This window comes from Haliotis asinina, chromosome 10 (genome assembly GCF_037392515.1).
Source record: "Haliotis asinina isolate JCU_RB_2024 chromosome 10, JCU_Hal_asi_v2, whole genome shotgun sequence".
Classification (NCBI taxonomy): Eukaryota; Metazoa; Mollusca; class Gastropoda; order Lepetellida; family Haliotidae; genus Haliotis; species Haliotis asinina.
Genome location: NC_090289.1, coordinates 9137340 through 9154933, shown reverse-complemented (window position 1 = coordinate 9154933; position 17594 = coordinate 9137340). Strand labels below are relative to the sequence as shown.

The 17594-nt window shown below is 43.6% G+C and overlaps 1 protein-coding gene across 3 annotated transcripts in view; it reads right to left on the bottom strand.

The window, feature by feature from the left end:
- The window catches only part of LOC137297749 (ankyrin repeat and IBR domain-containing protein 1-like), a 45387-nt gene that overhangs the window by 10179 nt on the left and 17614 nt on the right, over nucleotides 1–17594 (bottom strand). Inside the window, exons 11-17 of one of the 3 annotated variants that reach the window (XM_067829688.1) lie at nucleotides 6794–6978; nucleotides 6548–6636; nucleotides 4358–4375; nucleotides 3294–3424; nucleotides 2352–2486; nucleotides 961–1047; nucleotides 723–792 (exon numbers count right to left, since the gene is read on the bottom strand). In XM_067829688.1, coding sequence (XP_067685789.1) covers nucleotides 723–792; nucleotides 961–1047; nucleotides 2352–2486; nucleotides 3294–3424; nucleotides 4358–4375; nucleotides 6548–6636; nucleotides 6794–6978 — 715 coding nt within the window. Of the gene's footprint in view, nucleotides 1–722; nucleotides 793–960; nucleotides 1048–2351; nucleotides 2487–3293; nucleotides 3443–4357; nucleotides 4376–6547; nucleotides 6637–6793; nucleotides 6979–17594 lie in introns of all 3 variants that reach the window. The other 2 variants (XM_067829687.1, XM_067829689.1) reach the window with 2 other exon arrangements.

The following is a 17594-nucleotide window of genomic DNA, read 5'->3' as shown; positions in this document are numbered from 1 at the left end:
TTATGGGCTAGTACACACTGCTTCTAGCTCTAGTGTTAACATTTTGCTCCATCAGTGCAGCACATTTTGCACAACTGTTTCACAGGACATGCTTTTGATGAAGTCTTTTATTGCTCTAAACCATTTTATATCATTTTTTTATCATGTGTACATGTTTCACCTTTCCACGGCATCACACCATGATTTGCAATATCAATAAATGAAAATGTAGTAAGACTAATAATTTGTGTTGCTTAACTTTTTGTGAGGAGTATATCTTAGTTTAACCTAAGACAGCATCAGTTGTAACTGTTGGTATTAACACAAGGGAAAACATTCCTTATATCAACCTAGGACATAACTGGTAGTAGCTACTGACGGTAACACAAACTCTGACAATATAAGTTATCACATCGTATCAAGAGACATACAGGGTTTTATCAGTCCTTCGTAAGGTTGTATTCCCAATATCAACTAAATCAATTAAAAATCAACGCAAACAACAAGCATTGAATCGACTTATTCTTAATTATGTCAGATGCCATGGTTGATCGACTGACCTCAGTGCTTCGCGCGTTACTAAAGGCCAAGTGAACCAATCAAAACTCGACATTCTTACATGAGGCTGGCTAAAGACCTGTGAAAAGCCTTCAGAAAAATTGCAGTCCATTTCATTGCAACTGCAGCAGCTGTAAAAACATCAGCTGAATAGCATCACAAGAAACTGTTTCCCTCACACCTACCTGTATCAGTCACAGCCTGTGCTAGTTTCATCATCTTATTCTTGGCTGTTTTTAACAGGGGCTCTTCAAGCTGCAAAGCAAAAGGTTACAGATGCCATAAGATACATGGAACAGAGGAGGGAGAAAAGGGAATATATAAAACTTTGTACATTCTGAAATAGAAAATGTATAATTGTTCATTCAAAATATCAGACGGCTTCAACCTGTAATCACAATGGCTGAATTTAAACCTTCCTACCTTGTAACTGTTCTCATGGTTCTTGAATCTTGTGTAGTAGTGAACGAAACGATTTAGTTCTTGTAGTTTAGTGTTCTTTTCCTCGGCCTGAAAAATAACAGAAGCACCATAGACACACAGGTCTATTCACAGAGTCCAGGTAAGAGTGAGTGAGTTTAGTTTTACACCACTCTCAGTAATATTCCAGTTATATGGCAGCGGTCTGTACATAATCGAGTCTAGACCAGACAATCCAATGATCAACAGCATAAGCATCGAACTGCACTACTGGGAACTGATGACATGTGTCAACCAGGGCACCAAACCTGACCACCTGATTCTGTTAGTCCCCTCTCACGACATGTATAGTTGCCTTTTATGGCAACCATGGGTTTCTCCAGGTAAGGCTATTTGTCTCCATCATCCTTAATCTCGAGGGTACTGGTTTTGGGATTCCAGGTCAGAGTATTGGTCCATAGCATAGCAATAGTTGTTATGTCTAACATCACATTTAAGCTGCATGATTCGACATTCATGATGTCAGTCACTGACTTGTTTGATCAACGCTAGATTATATATAGGTCACCAACATACAAACAACAAAAAATAAACCCACACATCTTCCACATGACATTTTCTTAAAATAAAAATATCTCCAGATTTTCACAAAGTTCAGATATGACAAAAACGATGTTCAACTGTTCACTAATGTTACATGTACTGGTTGTCTCTTCCAAATACCTCACAAGAATTCCACAAGAAATTTCAGGGCATGAATAGTTGTACCATTATGAATGTAAAGATTTAAATCAAATTTATCTGTCAATCATGATAACTAAAGAAAGGGAATCCTACAAACTTTTCATTGTTCATGAAAACCTTCCTTGAAAAATTCTTTCTTTCTGAATCAGAAAACTTTGTGATGAACCAGAAATCTGCAATGTTTTGGATGTAGACTCTGTTCCAGAAAAAGACTGTACTAGCAATACTGTCCAAGGTCACAAAGAGCAGTTAGAACTTCAGCACTTGGTCGCTTTGTGGAATGGGGCCCAGTTCATATCCTTGGCCACTGACTGAAAGTCATGCAGTTTGTTTCCTGCCAACACACTGAACCCTCAATAAAGTTTCTTTACTAACAATGACCTAACTAACAAGCTTTCCTTCCAACCAAGGATCCAACAATCTGGAGTTCCTTACTAACAAGGATCTGACAAACTGGCTTTCCTTTCTGTCAAGGACCTGACTAACCATCTTTCCTTTCTGACAAGGACCTGAAAAAACAGCTTTCCTTACTAACAAGGACCTGACAAAGTTTGTGGAATGGGGACTAGTTGACATCCTTGGACCCTGATTGAATGCCATGCAGTTAGTTTCCTGCCAACATACTGAAGCCACAGTAAAGCCAGCCATACCTCTGTGACCAGTTGGGCAGTCTTCTCCTCCACTTTCTTCACAGCTTCGTACCTATTACATTTGAAGTACCCCCCAGTGCTGGAGTTGTGGCGCTTCCACTGTTCCAGACACACCCAGCAGAAGTCGTGTTTACACTGGAAATATCAACATTGTCAAATAGTTTATAATCCTCTGGTGACATCACTCTACAATTAGTTTTGCAGACATTCTCTAAGAAATCCCAGCGATTTTCAACAGAATTGTGTGAGTCCCAGGATTTTCGTCAGAACTGCCCATGGTTTTTCTGAGGAACAGCTGTTGACTTTGAATTACTCTACTTGTATAAGTAACAAAATTGGCTTGAAAATGATAATTTGTCGTGGTGCCCAAACTCTGCAACAACGTTATCAAATGTTAAGTGATGCGATATATACACATACTAGTGTAGCCATAGCCACTGTCTGAGTGTACTGTGGTAGTCACTTGGCTTCCATATTGAGTGTTTATAGATGGCTGCCAACTATTCCACAACAGAAGAATAGCTAAAAACTTATGTCTGTTGAGAATCATTTTTATTTATATGTTTATCTGTGTTAATTACACAATAAGGATAAGAAACTCTGGGTGAAAATACACAATTCTTTCAATAAGTGGGAGTACACAAAATGCCAGTAACTCCTCAAAAATTGCAATTACTCATACATGAACAGGCATGGGAGTAAATACTCACTTGCTCAAATAAATATCTGGAGCAAAGGTTGGTCATCTTATTTATTTTATTCTTGATTTTAATGATCAAGTTTTGCCTTCTCTATACAATCATACTCTAGAATACCACAAACTGTAAATACAGCATTTGTAAAACTCAAAACCATCTCTTACAGTTCCTGTGGTAAACTCTGTTGATGCACCAATGATATCAATGGTTACAGAAATACTCTGTCATTAAGAAGGCAGCTTACCTTGGAACACTTCATGTGGTTGCAGCCCTCATTCTTCTGTATAGGAGACTTACAGTTGGGGCAGGGTTTGGAGTTGGTCACCAGCCATAGGCAGTTGGCAGCTGTCTCCGTCTCCTCCTCCGTACCATTCACTGAAACATGTACACGACCTTTACATCATTATCTCTGCTCTACTGCACATTCCCTGAAACATTCACTCAGTCGTATACCATGATCTCTAACACCATTGACTGAAACACTTACACATATGTACACCGGGGTGCCGTTACTCAAAGTGATCATAGCGCAATCACAGTCATAAGTGTATGTTAAAGTATGAGAGTCTCGACAGTCAAAACATTGTGATCGCTTCGATCGCTTCGAGGAATGGGACCCAGGATCGCTAAAACATCATTCACTGAAACATTCACTTAGTTGTACACAAGGACCTCTGAAACACCATTCACTGAAACATTTACACAGAGGTACATCAGGATCTCCACTCTACAAAGTTATTCACTGAAACATTCACTCAGCTGTGCATCAGGAGCTCTACAAAAAGATCATTTACTAAATATCACTCATATAAACATTCACACAGATATCAACTTCAGTATCTCTACATCAGAATTCTCTGAAATATTCACAAAATTTCATCGCCAGTGTCACTATTTTATCATCACTGAAGCGTTCACACAAAGCTCCTGATCAGTATCTGTAAATCAGTATTTGGAAACCATATTTTAAGAAAAAAGAAAAAGTCACACAAATCTCTATATCAGTATCACTCTATAAATCATTATTGGTCACAGTCACACATATCAATAGTTTCACCAATAATTCATCAATAATTTCATCAATAATTTTAGTGCATCCCTGATCATATAGATTTCACATCAATGACATTCTTATTTGAATTCTGTGTAACATTCCCATATAAATATAACACAAAAGATTAACCAAGTCGCTAATTTGGAGCAATTTTGTCCATTTCACTTTAGCAAGAAGTTTGTTAAATTTGTGCATAAAGTTCTGAGGAAACAGTCAGCTGGGGTGTGCACAAATAGAGGTATTCTGTAGCTCACCTGAACTCCCAGGAGCATCTGCAACATCATAAGATCATGGGGTGTGTTTTGATTTAGAAAGACAGGTAATAGTACAAGAAGAGCCAGATTTATAGATATCAGCATCTTTATTCTGCGCAACACGACATTTTGGAGCATATGCTTGCTCTTTCACCTGATGAGGTTGCCATAGGAACAGATGAAGTAGCTAGCAAACGTCATGTTGTCCAGAATAAAGAAGTTGACATCCATAAATCTGCCTTTTCTTATGTGTTCCACTTCTAAATGCCCTTCAAAGAATTAAGGTAATATCACGTTCACAATCAAAAGGTGCTCAATGTTATTATGTCCATACAAAAGGCAACTCCAATACTAAATTACACAATGATATATCATTAAACTCCAAAGTTTACATTTGTATTGCCATATAGCAAGCACTTTCCTGAGTGCAGTGTTCAACAACAAACAAAACCAAACCGTTTAATATGATAGCCCTGGTGGACTCTTGATAATTTGGTTCTTAGTTTTGTCAAGAATTGGAATGTTGTTCCACACAATGGAGTAGCTTCATCAAAGCCAAAATTATCTGGAGAATGGAAAAACTATGTGTTGTCACTGGAAGAGGATATTTAACAAACACTAAAGGATCAATCCAACACTATTTATAAATGCACTTGACATTATCAGAATGAGTTTTCGGTGTAATAGCAAGAAAGATATATCACCATTAAATCTGGACTATCATATTTTAAGACTTTATCCTATTATGATCTAAACATGATACAATTTCTAAAGATTCCTTTGATAATTAATTGGGCAGGATACAGTAGCATGTCTAGCTCCAACTAAAATGGCTGACTGCATGTCATCATACCCCATTAATTAGCATGAATGTTTCCAGTTACTTGAAGATTTTGTTTATTATCTACAGGTTGTCATGGTTACTGTAATATTGATGACTGTGGTGCTTGGTGTGAATCACTCATTCCTACAGGCAAACAAGGAGAAGTTGCGCATCAACCTGAAAATTCTCAAACGCGTTCTCTGCACCGGCCCAACTTATCCTTGTTTGCCAGACAAGAGTATGTCCAAGAGCCCAATGGCAACAGTTAACATGACAGTTTTATTGGACATAATGAAACAGTAGTTCATGATGTCATAAGCTCACAGGAACATTTGGTTCAGGTGACCTAAAAATCTTTAAAGCACAAAATCTACCTATTACTAGTGTACATGTTCATATAGGCTTAGGCTGTTCAGAATTACCTTCCTTGAATCAATTCCCTAGCACAGATAGAAAGGAAGGAATTCATTACCATGTCAATTACAGTGTCATGACTGACCTAACCAAGTGGTTTCTGCTCAAAAGTATTCTTTTCATAATAGAAATAAATGTGATCAGGTATCTGACAAAATGGCTTTCCTTATAAACAAGGACCTGACTTACTGGCTTTCCTCACTAACAAGGAAAATGTAAACTGGCTTTCATCACCTACAGGACCTGGCAAACTGGCTTGCCTTACCCACAAATTCCTAACAAAGTGATTTTCCTTAATAACCATGACCTCAATAACCTGACTAACTGACTTTCCTTACTAACAAGGACCTGATAAAAAGGCTCTCCATTGTAACAAGGATTGACTAACTGGCTTTCCTTAGTAACAAGGACCTGACTGACTTTCCTTACACACAAGAACCTGACTAACTGGTCTTCCTTACTAACAAGGACCTGATGAAAATTCTCTCCATAGTAACAAGGACTGACTGACTGGCTTTCCACACTAACAATTTTCAATTTTTCTGTAGAGAGTATCAGTGGAAAGAGAAAAATGATAGAGGCAAATAAGGAAACACATAAAAGTACATGTGTTCCTTAATTCTATTCCTGGTTTCTTCACAAGGTATGTATTGCACTGTGAGTGAAATTTTGGAATAAATAAAGGAAAAACTGTACTGCCATGCGCTCCTTTATTCATCTCCCTGAGTACATACCGGCTGAGTTACTTCCCATATCTGAACATCCTCATGAAAAATTACATCTCTGACGTATTATCAGAATGGGAAAAATCCCTGGAAAAAATGTTTAAGTAGGGAAAAAATACAGAAGAGAGCCTACAAAAACATTAATGTAAAAAAACTCAAGTCAACTGAATGCTTGTGGTCAGTGTCTATGAACAGAGCATACACTCAAGCGGGAGAACATCCACTTACACTGTTCAGGCTTTACTTCCGAAACCTTCACAGCCCACTTCTTCCAGTTATCACAGCTACAAGGTTCATGGGCGTCCTCCAGACACTCCCTGGAAACAGATGATACATCTCACTAATGTCACAGTAACAGCCAGAAAGGTTGCAAAGAAAATGTTCCATAGATCTCTCAAGGAACCATAAGGTTATGGACATCTTATCATATTTTCCATCACAACATGTTTCCTATTTCCATCTTGTCCAACCTACCAACAGAAATAATGCCCTGCCCCACAGTCTACTCCCCGGGAGGTGTCACTAGGGATCTTGATCCGCCCCTGGGGACCCGACGATGACGATGACGAGGCCTGGTTGTCCAAGTCCGGCAGTTTGACTGCCCGGCCACAACCAGGAAAGGGACACCACTTCATGTCTGGGTTACTGTCCACGAAAGCCTGGAACAACAGTCAAATACTACAATGAAATAAACCTTACACCTACAGTTTGAAGTCATTAACAATACATTTGTTGTTGAACACTGCACTCTGCCATATCCCATGGGCTAAATTTTCAGAGGACTCTTAGTGCTAAGATATCTAAGTGCCACACATTAACATCTTATGACTATCTAGGAACTAAGGGAGCTTTGTAAATGCAGTTCCAGCTACATAAGGGCAGCGTTTGATTTACTCAGTCCGGACCAGACTACTGACAGATTCATATTGTGAGCCACAAACCATGACATCTGGATTTGTTGAGTCACTAGATCACCGAATTGGTTGCCTGTACTATTATTTTTAGTCCTTGGTCCTTTGACTTTGACTAAAATGTACAGCAAGCAATATCATAACCATCAGCTCATTATGTATGTGTAACGTCTGTCTGTCTGTATAAGCATGTTCTTTATTAACATGGTTTATGGTATACAGTATACCACAGGCTTACAAATGTCATTGTGCGATGAAAATTCATGAATCAAAGCCTTTCACAAAGCACTAAGGTGCTCGTAAGTCACTAAGGTGACCTTAGTGCAATGTTGTTGAATGGGAATTAGGGTTAACGAGAGTAAATTTGCTTCATGAAAGGAGCTCCTGTTTGTTGTGTTTTGTTTCTACAAGGGCTGCAATGATTCACCCAAACCTCAATTTGTTTTTCAATATTGGACCCTCATTTTGATCATTTTCAATTTGATTCTTCATACTAGTGAAAACATCAGTAGTATAGGGAATGGGGGTTTTAAAACACTTTCAAGAAATGTCTCTACAAAGCCTTATTTAGTAAATAAGGCTTTGGTTGGGTCATTAGCTCTTGCTACTATTACCCCTACTACAAAAAAGTTGGCGGTAATTACTATGCCTACTTTGTGTTGGTTGGAGGTAACACTGTGCCGTACGGTACGATCAATAATTCTTCTCTTACAAACCCCCTACCCGGCCCATCTCTCAAGTAGTACAAGTTAGGTTCGTCGGCTTTCATATCCACTTTATCTATGTTGTAAGTTTTGACTGACCATATAGGATCGGTGGCCCGCTTACGGCTATCGCCCTCGTGTTCCCCCGGCTGGTATAGATACCTCACTAGGGCCCTATCTGGTATCTGTTTCTCCTTCCCACGCAATGGAGCGGCCGACTCTGCAACTATTGATTTTAGTTTGATAGCGTCTGCCGGTTTCTTACCGGTGAGACGGGTGACTTCATGGTTGATTGCCGACACCACCTTGGGTAACCTCGTGACCCATTCAGTCGATCGTTTTCCAGGGGTGGCCATCTCCCTAGCATACTGATAGCCGAACAAGCGCTCAGCCAAAGTCCTATTAAATCTCTCAACTATGGCTTGGCTGCGATGGGCTCCGGCCGTGCCACGCCTGACCTTTGTATCGTGTTTGGCTAGCAGTTGTGACACGACACCCATGAACTCCCGTCCGGGGTCAACTTGCAGCTCTGTTGGCCACGTCAGCGGCCTGCGTTTGTATATGCGTTCGAATCCTCTGGCTACCTGGGCCGAATCTTTCGTGGTCAAGGGTTCGGCTTCCTTGTAACGACTGGCTACGTCCACTACGGTTAAGGCATACTTGTACCTCTTGTCGTGGGGTAGGAACAGTAGGTCTGCCTGGTGAACGCTATTAGGTATGTTAATACCGAACCTCCTTCTAGGCACGTAGCGTGGTGCCGGCAAATAGATCTGCCACAGGGCTTGTTTTTCAAGCCACGCTTTGGCTTCCTCCGGGGGTACTCGCGCTATTTTAGCTAGCTTATCTACTGCGCTAGCTCCTTTCCAGTACCCACGCGGGCTGTAGTAAATAGCCTCAAATTTTTTCATGTCCATACGCGTATGTGTTTATCCCATCAATAGCTATCCAACGTTTCGTGTCCATAGGCGACAGGGACGTCTTGTTTATAGTCAGTCCGTATATCTTATGTCCATCACTTCTAAGTGTGTTCATTTTATGTCTAAAGGTACGGGTCTTGAACAGGGCTTCCTTGAATCTGGCGTGTTTGATGTGTTGTTTCACCACATACTTCTTAACCCCCTTAGCCTTCCGGATCTCACTATTGTCGGCTTTCAGTATGGAGTACATCTTAGGTCTCAAACCTATGTACTCGGCTATGGGCGTGCCAGCACACTCGTCCTTCATTTTACCTAGGACCTTTTTATTTACCGTACTGTGTAGGGCATGGGTCTTAGGGTAGTCGCTGGTGTCGTATAAATCGAGGTGTTTTTTCATGTCCTCGTACACGTCCTCGGTTCGAATCTCCATCAGCAGGGAATCCGTGTCAGTGTACAGCACTTCACACCTGTCACCGTACTGTTTCTTGAGCTCGTTGTAGTAAAAGTCGTACATCAGGTGTTTGGATAAATCGAGGATGCTCATCCCCACGTAAACAGGCCGGTTGAATTTTATGTGGCTTTTCTTCATGTGTAGGGCAACCAGGTTGTCTGTGAATATCTTACTACGGTTGAATGCCGGACTGGCTATCAATCTCCTGAGCTTGTCTTCCTCACTCGACCGAACCAGCTTCACGGTCACGCGTTTCCTCAGGTTCTCCATAGTCTTACCAAACACCGAGTTGTTCATGAGCTTGTAGAGATTTTTCTCAAAATCACTGGTGGCTTTTTTTCGTAGGTCTGTGTTCATTCTGATGTAGGGCTCCATCCATGGGCTCTGGTCGAACATGAGCACCCTGTGTATTTTGGTCAGCCTCATACCCAACGACAGGTACAGCTGTAGGTTGCGATAGTGAACGATGTACTTGGTCTTATTCATTAAGTTAGGCACGAGTTTTTCAACGTCTGTCACACGCCCACCTGACAAGTTATGTTGGTACTCAGACATCCAGTCTGGGTTAACCCTCATACGTTCGGGGGCCAGGGGGTAGCTGTTGTGTGATGTGTGTAATTCCTTGGGATACTCTAAGTCAACCTCGAGGATATAACCTTTGTTCGAATCTGGTGCAACCCCCATAACATCAACGTGGGGTACCCATTCGAATCCCCCTGTAGGTAGATACTGACTCATGGCCCAGCCGTACAGGTTGTTTGCGTCGAGGTAGAGAATGTGATTGGTTGGTTTGTTAGGATCGTAACCTTTCACGTATTGATTATTTGCTTTCGCGTATCGTTTGGATGCCATGGAAATCCCACCTCGCAAACCTTTCTCAATGAATAGGTGCATGTCGTAATCTGTGAGCAATTCCAAATTAACTCCGGTCTTTTTAAGCAAGGCGTCCCACGACAGACCTGGGCTGGTGTAATACCATGCGGGATCGAGTTTATACTGCTTTAAACATGTCCACCTAAACGTCTCAAACACGTCGGCTAACAGCAGTACATCTGTCCTCAAGTACAGGTCGTGATAATCACCCAGGTTCTTACAACCCAGTTTATTCCATACGTTAGTCGCGTGCGAGTAATCATCTCGTGAGACGGACGCCTCATTCAGCTTGCTATAAAAGCAGTCAATAGGGGGTAGTCTGGTCTCGGTGAACTTAGCCCAACTATCCATGTACTCATAGGGGTACACACCCTTCCTCATAAGCAGGGGTCTAGTCTCGGCGTCTGTGTATCGATCGGTGATAGGGAAGGTATTGTTAGCCTTGACCAGACTGTCGAGTGACGACAGGAGGAACTGAAACGAGTCAATGAACCTAAGTCCGTTTAAGCTGAAGGAGATGTATCTCTCCATGTTGTTGGGGATGCACGTTATATTACCATCGATTTTCGCGATGGCCTGCATGATCAAGTGTGAGTCGTACCCTCTCAAGTTGTGAAAGACAACGGGGATGTTTATTGTCTTAGGGTTGATTTTAAGCTTGAGGTTGCACGCGTTGTGAGCGGCGCCTCTATACTTACCAGTTATGTGGCAGTGATCTCTCACCGAATCACCGTTAAGTGGTGAGTCACACACGTGACAGTTAGTGCTACTAGCGTGGGCTAGCCTGTCGACTCGGGTCAGACGCATGGGAGCGATTTTATACAATGCATTCCTAATAATTTTTTCTTCCTCCTGCAAACACTTTAGAAACCTTTCAGCCGCGTCAGGCCCCCTATACACTACCGGAGCTTTCGTTTCCCCGTCACAACGGACGACAATGTATCCAAACGAACAGGCTTTATGCTCTTGTGTTTTGTGGGTAAAGGTACCACTGGGAGCCTCGCCGGCGGCAGCCACTAAGGCTTCGAAGTCGGCGTATATGATATAAGGCACAGACATTTGGTTCTTGTGGTTACCGAATTTTAGGATATTATCACCTTCCTTAGGCATGTCGACTCGTATGGCCGTCTGCCCCACACCTTGGCAATCATCCCGGTGGGATTCTAATAAATCATCTCGTGTGAAGCCATGTAGGCATCGTTCACAGAAGTGGGTCTTTTCTCTGTGTGCCGATTGGTCATACAACAGCCTGCTAAAGTGTTTTATCCACGTGTAGTGATACTTTTCACCTAGTTGGATCATGAATATATTGATAACTTGGCGATCCTTCACCGGGCTGACCCTGTGTACTATTGTTGTGTTACCTTCGTGCCCAAAGACATTTATAGCCAGATTATTCTGTTTTTCTACTTTAGTGATCTGGGATATGGGGGTGGGTTCATCTATACCATCCCAGTTGAGCCCATCGTCTTGGGGATAATTAGAAGGCCTGTTCGGATTAGTGTCAGCTGGAAATAAGGCTGACCTGATAGCTAACCTCAGGCAATTGTTTCCTCTATTCTTAACGTTTACTATAGCATGTTTGTTCCTATAGTAGGGAGGCAAGGCTAGGTATGACCCGCCTCTGAACGGCACGTAGTTAGCTATGTCTAGATAGATATTATCGATTTTATCTACAACCCACCCGGACCCCAAGTGTGTGTAGCGTTCTAGGTATTCTCGTATCTGCTGAAAACTGGTATCGATTGATGTATCAATGGTCTCTGTATGTGTGGCGACCTCTTGTTGACCTCGGAAGTAAGGCTGAACATACTCAGTGGTACTCCCAACCTGCTTATCGAGCGACATTTTCACTGTGATCTGAAACTTGATACTTCCTAGATTATTTAGTTCCTGGTTGACCTTATCAGCTATCAGAGGCTTGATATCTGTAATGTCTATGTTTCTATCAACGTGCATGCGCCAACCTCTCAAATAGTTGCCTACAGCGCGCTCAGTGCGCACGAACTGTAGGTCAATAGCTCTATTCTGTCGTAATAATTCTATAAGCTGTGGTTTTCTCATACGGGAATACCCGCCTAAACCCAAATCGTGTGCCTCGACTTTCAGTTGTTTTACAGTGGGTACGGGGGCATGTGATAACAATGCGGTTAACCCGGCTCTCCCCAGGTTTGAATAACCCGTGTATCCAAGCTGTTTTGCTTGAGCTTTTAATTGTTTTACTGTAGGAGGGGCTTCTAAACCTAGTAATCTCAACAATGCTGACTTCCGCATTCTAGAATACCCGATCACACCTCTCTGTTTTGCGACCCGCTTGAGCTCGCTTACAGTAGACATCGTGTTTACACCTAAGAGAACCAATGTCTAATTGGTTCACAGTAAGGGGAGGTAACCCTTAAGTGGCTATCTTGAGCAGTCGCCTACGTTCTTTTATGTAGCCTTTTTTATTCTCGTAGATGAGTTGATGTCTGACTACGTTCGCTCCGTGAGCTTTACATAGACAGTAGTGTCCTTTAACCCCGATACCACACACAGAACACGTGTAGTTAGGACTTCCCATATGGAAACAACAGAACCCCTGATTCCTGCATTTCCTACCACAGGCCTCGGTCTTCCCCATAAGTATATATTCGCATCGGTATGGAGCGGGTCTCATGTTTACTTATATAGGTATTTTAATTTAATTGCTTCGCAACCAACGCAGTAGCTGCTATACCCAACACTATGAAGCCCAGTTCACGATTCATTTGTCCCTTGGATGGTGTGTAGTACTGAGCGAGTGTGGGTTTATTGAGCGGTTCCAATTGTTTACCAGTTAGTAGGTAGTATTCTTTCATTGCTTCATCGACATCGTTGAATGTTTGAACGGCATGGTTTTCACGCTGGAGTTGTTCATTAATAAAATCGATCCTCTGGAGGCGTTTTTTAGCGTACTCAGCCTGTGCCCTTTGTAATTTCTCAGTAGCGAGATCGTGCCGCTTCCTTTCTTCCTGTATTTCAGACGCGTGATCATCTCGTAGTTTCGAGAAGAGGAAATTACTCCCGGAAAATGCCAGGGCATTCACTAACGCCCCACCGACCATCATAGCTATCGTGGCCATCCCTATATTTATTTCATTATATTATCAGGTATTATTCCTTGTTTTACTAGGATGTCTTTTGTGGCCATCGCCATACCAAGGTTCATTATGAGCATACCCATATCCTGCAGGTTGAAATCGAGCTTGATAGTTGGTTGTTTAAGCACCATTTTAGTCAACCGAGCGTACCCTACGGCTAGACTGGCTACCACTGTGGCGTGGTATGCGTCGTTGACGAACGTTTTCCCCTCAGACATTATGTATATGATATAAAATATTAAAATTATAACATGATATGCGGGTCAATAGTGGGGGATACCCCCACACCCCCACTGTTGGGGGTTACCTCACTGTTGGGTGGTGGCTCACTGTGGGAGGGTACCCCCACGTATAACCATGTTATAACCACGGCAGCAGTTACGCCTACAGCCAACAACAGTCGGGTTGGGTTGGTCACTTTATGTTGGTTACACCACCGTTTTTTACCGGCAGCTACTCTCTTAGGATTCTTCTGCCTGGTTACTGTGGGGGTCACTTCCCTCACTGGGGTCACTGGTTCCTGTGAAGGGGTCTCCTCCACTGTTGGGGGTACCTCCACTGGTTCCTGTGCAGCATCCATCTATACTATTATTATTATTCTTTCTCTCAAATTGACAATGTTTTGCCGTGATAATCGCCGCCGTCACTGGAGCCAACAACATACCATATTTGTGGTACAGCCCGCAGCTGATAGAGCTCACGGCGTGTTCGATAAAAGGGTCTTTCTCGAGGTCCTCCCACAGGTAAAGTCGGCGCTCTGGTGGAATGGGAAGGAAGTGTGATACAATACCGGTGTATATCTGGGTCATAGCCGATCCTATTGTCTTTGTCATTTCTGCCCCGAGCCGGGACTCGTATCTAGCGTACAGCTTATCGATTTCTTCGGCTGACATTTTGTGAATTTTATCCGGGGTGTAGTCTCCAAAGTAATGTTTGGCTTTGCCGCCAACAGCCAACGCCACCAGTTTCTCTCGCTTGGGGGAATCCCCCACACCCCCAGTGGGGGAACCCTCCACAGACAATTGTTCGAGCAATTCCTCACACTCCATCTTATAATATAACAAGTAAGATTTAGTTTTAACTATATAATACCCGATGCAGACAAAACACAGAGAAATGAAGGTTAAGTTGCACACGACAAATACTTCAAATATCATAGCTATGCTTAGCATTTGCTTAGCTTTGCTTAGCTTTGCTTAGCTTTAGCATACTATATATGCTACTGGTTGGTCGGTCTTGAGCACGAGCTTAGCGTGTTTAGTTTCAGCGAGCTGTTTCTTCACCCGTTCCCGTTCTAATTTACTCATCACATCGTTCTCTCTCAAACACTCCTCGAACGAATCCCTGTCCTTGCAGTGAAATAAGGCCACCCATCGCGTCTGCTCCCTGAGGTCTTTCAACACCGAGTTGAACTTCTGTGTTAGCACCCAGACGCTGTGATTTGCATGCCGGCCGGAGAAGGCCAGGTACGATAGCATGTCTCTCTTTTTTGTTATCTCGCGATTAGCGCTGCAGTCGTCCAGTATGAACAGCGTCGGTTCCCCTTTAAATTTCTCGTGAAGAGCTTTCAACCAGTCCTGCAGGCGTGTTCCAGGGTCGATTTTGTGTACGTCCGGGTCCGTCATCACCCAAGGTCGCGTGTACGTTTTATTCATGCTCAGAGTAGGGCACATGATAACGATGTTATCGAACACATCCTTGTAGTAACCCTCCAACATATCCAACACGAAAACGGTCTTCCCACAGCCAGTCTGCCCGCACACTATGGCGCAGTGTGGGTCAGTGGGTAGTTGTGGGTACCCCCGGGGGTCTCCCCCACTAGTAGATGGCTTGCACGAATCTCCCATTGTCTATATTAAGTTGCGCGTCCATAATAACGTACAGATATAATTTCAACTTACCAGCGGGTTGAGCCTTCTTAGTAATCTGGATGGTTATCCCTTCGCTGCCGTTATCTATACGGCGCCCGCTACCGTGCAGTTTATCATCATCCGTGGATCGCATGTCCAACCATAGGGCGTACTTGGTGGTCAGGTATTCACCGATCTGCACGGAGCCGAGGTCCAGGTCCTTTGTTATGTAGTCCCCCACTGGTAGCTTTTTTATCTCATCCCACTGCTGGTGGGGTCTCATACCATGACTGAACAGCTGGTTGGGCACGCCCTCGATGGTCACTTCCACCTTTTCAATCTCGGGGTTGAAAAACTTCTCGCTGTTCCTCCGGAATGGATCGTAATACTCCACTGGGACGACCAGGATACCTTTCATCGATCGCGCCGGCACGTTCAGGTTGATATTCCACACAGTGTCGCTCTTATCTCGCACGACTGATCTATGCCTCAGTACGCGATCGTACAGGATAGCCATCTTCCCAGAGTACTGGCTTCGAACCTGCCTGGCCAGCTCCGGGCTAGTGACCATGTCGAACTCCAGAGAGATGTTGTCTATGGCATAACTAGCCTCATCACCGTTCGGCGTACGCACTACTTTGCTATAGTCGTTAAACGTGAGCTCGTATTCGAGCCTATCACCCAGCGCGGCCTGGTAAAACGGCGCGTGTCCCGTGAGCAACTCGAAATCGAGCGGCACGCAGAATCGATTCCCGTATGCTAGAGCGATGGCCTTTTCACCGTCCGATAGCTTGTCTTGCTGGTCTTGCGTGAAGACGTATCCTATGCGCGCCCGGGTTGATTTGCTGATGCCCTGGTACACATCATTGACTCGTTCTCTCTCGCTTTTCCAGAGATCCTTGTAGCAGTGAAACACGTCGCTGTCGTCGATGCTCAGCACCTCGTTACCGCTGATCTTGACGGTCGTTTTCTTGATGATAGCTCGACCCACGTTCCGCACTAGCTCGCGTTTGTCGTTGTCGGAGGTCAACGTGATATTGAACGCCAGTCGAACAGTGCCTGGTACAATGAGGTCATTCTCACCAAGGTTTGGAAATCTAACCAGCAGAGTTTGATTCTGGTCTATCTTGCTGGGATTGTTGGTGATGGTCACCGACTGGCGCACGGCTCTGGCTCCTAATGGCTCTCTCAATCTTCTGAAAGGATCTAATTTTCTGCCGTACATTGTTATATAAAAGAAATATATTTTTAATACTAATGGATGAAGACATAGATATGACGGAGATGCCGGGCGCTAGTGCCCAGGCATTCGATGATGAGCAGGAGACCTCATTTACTAGTTCACCATTGAACCAAGAACTCTTGGAAACAACGGTAAATGATTATTACGAAAGTTTAAGAAGAGATAAAAACTACGTTGAACCACAGGGTCGATACCATAAGAATCTTTTTATTGATACAAAGGGTGTTCTACGCCTTAAGTCTGACCCAGGGGTTGACCTCTTTAACAAGAGCAATAAAAAACCACTGGCCTTGTCAACTCTAGCCAGCCGCCATGGTGTCGAATTTATCCGTGAACATCTAAACATGAATGATTACGGTGGTGCAATACCTAAGGCCGTTAAAGAAGATCTGCAAGCTACCAGATCCCACCTCACCACTAGAGATGAAATTACACCACAGCGTGCTACAGAAGCCTCGGACAGCATAGAAAAACTGTTGAGCACCTACTGGGACAAACCGTTACCGGGGTTTGACTTTCCGGTAAGGGAACTGCGCGGCTTAGACGAAGCCGTGAAACGCGTGCGTGGAGAACTCGTGAACAACATGGGGAAACTGAACGAAATCGACGAGCACATCGCTAGGGAAAAAACCAAACTCAACGAAACTGAAAACGATGATATGAAGCGTCGTATCAATGAACGAATACGTGATTTAGAAGACGAGAGACGTACACGATTGGAATCCGCTTCCTCGAATCGTGAACAGCTTCGATCCCAGATCAGTCGTATTCGGGAAACAATCGATAGAATACTGAATGAGGATACAACTTTAGCCAACAGGATTCGGATATTGTTCCGGGAGCAAGGGATCACCATCGCCAGCATTCTGACTGCATTGGGTTTCATCATATCAACCCTGGTGGTGTCACTGACAGGGGGAACCCCCACACCTGCCGGCGGGGGAACTCCCACAGGCGGTGGTGTTAAAGACTGGATAAAAAAACTCGGGGAAGGCCTAGCTAAACTGGCTGGTAAAGCCGCCGAAGCCCTTCCCGGCATCCTGGGTAGCATCGTCTCGTGGTTGTTGAGCGCTCTGTCTAAAACTACCATGTGGCTCAGTCAAAACCTGTGGGCAGCCATCGTCGCCGTGGCGGGTCTGGTGTACGTAGCGGCTAAGAAATCTTTAACCAAATAAGTCCCAAAGCTACCCCACCAACCACCAGGGCT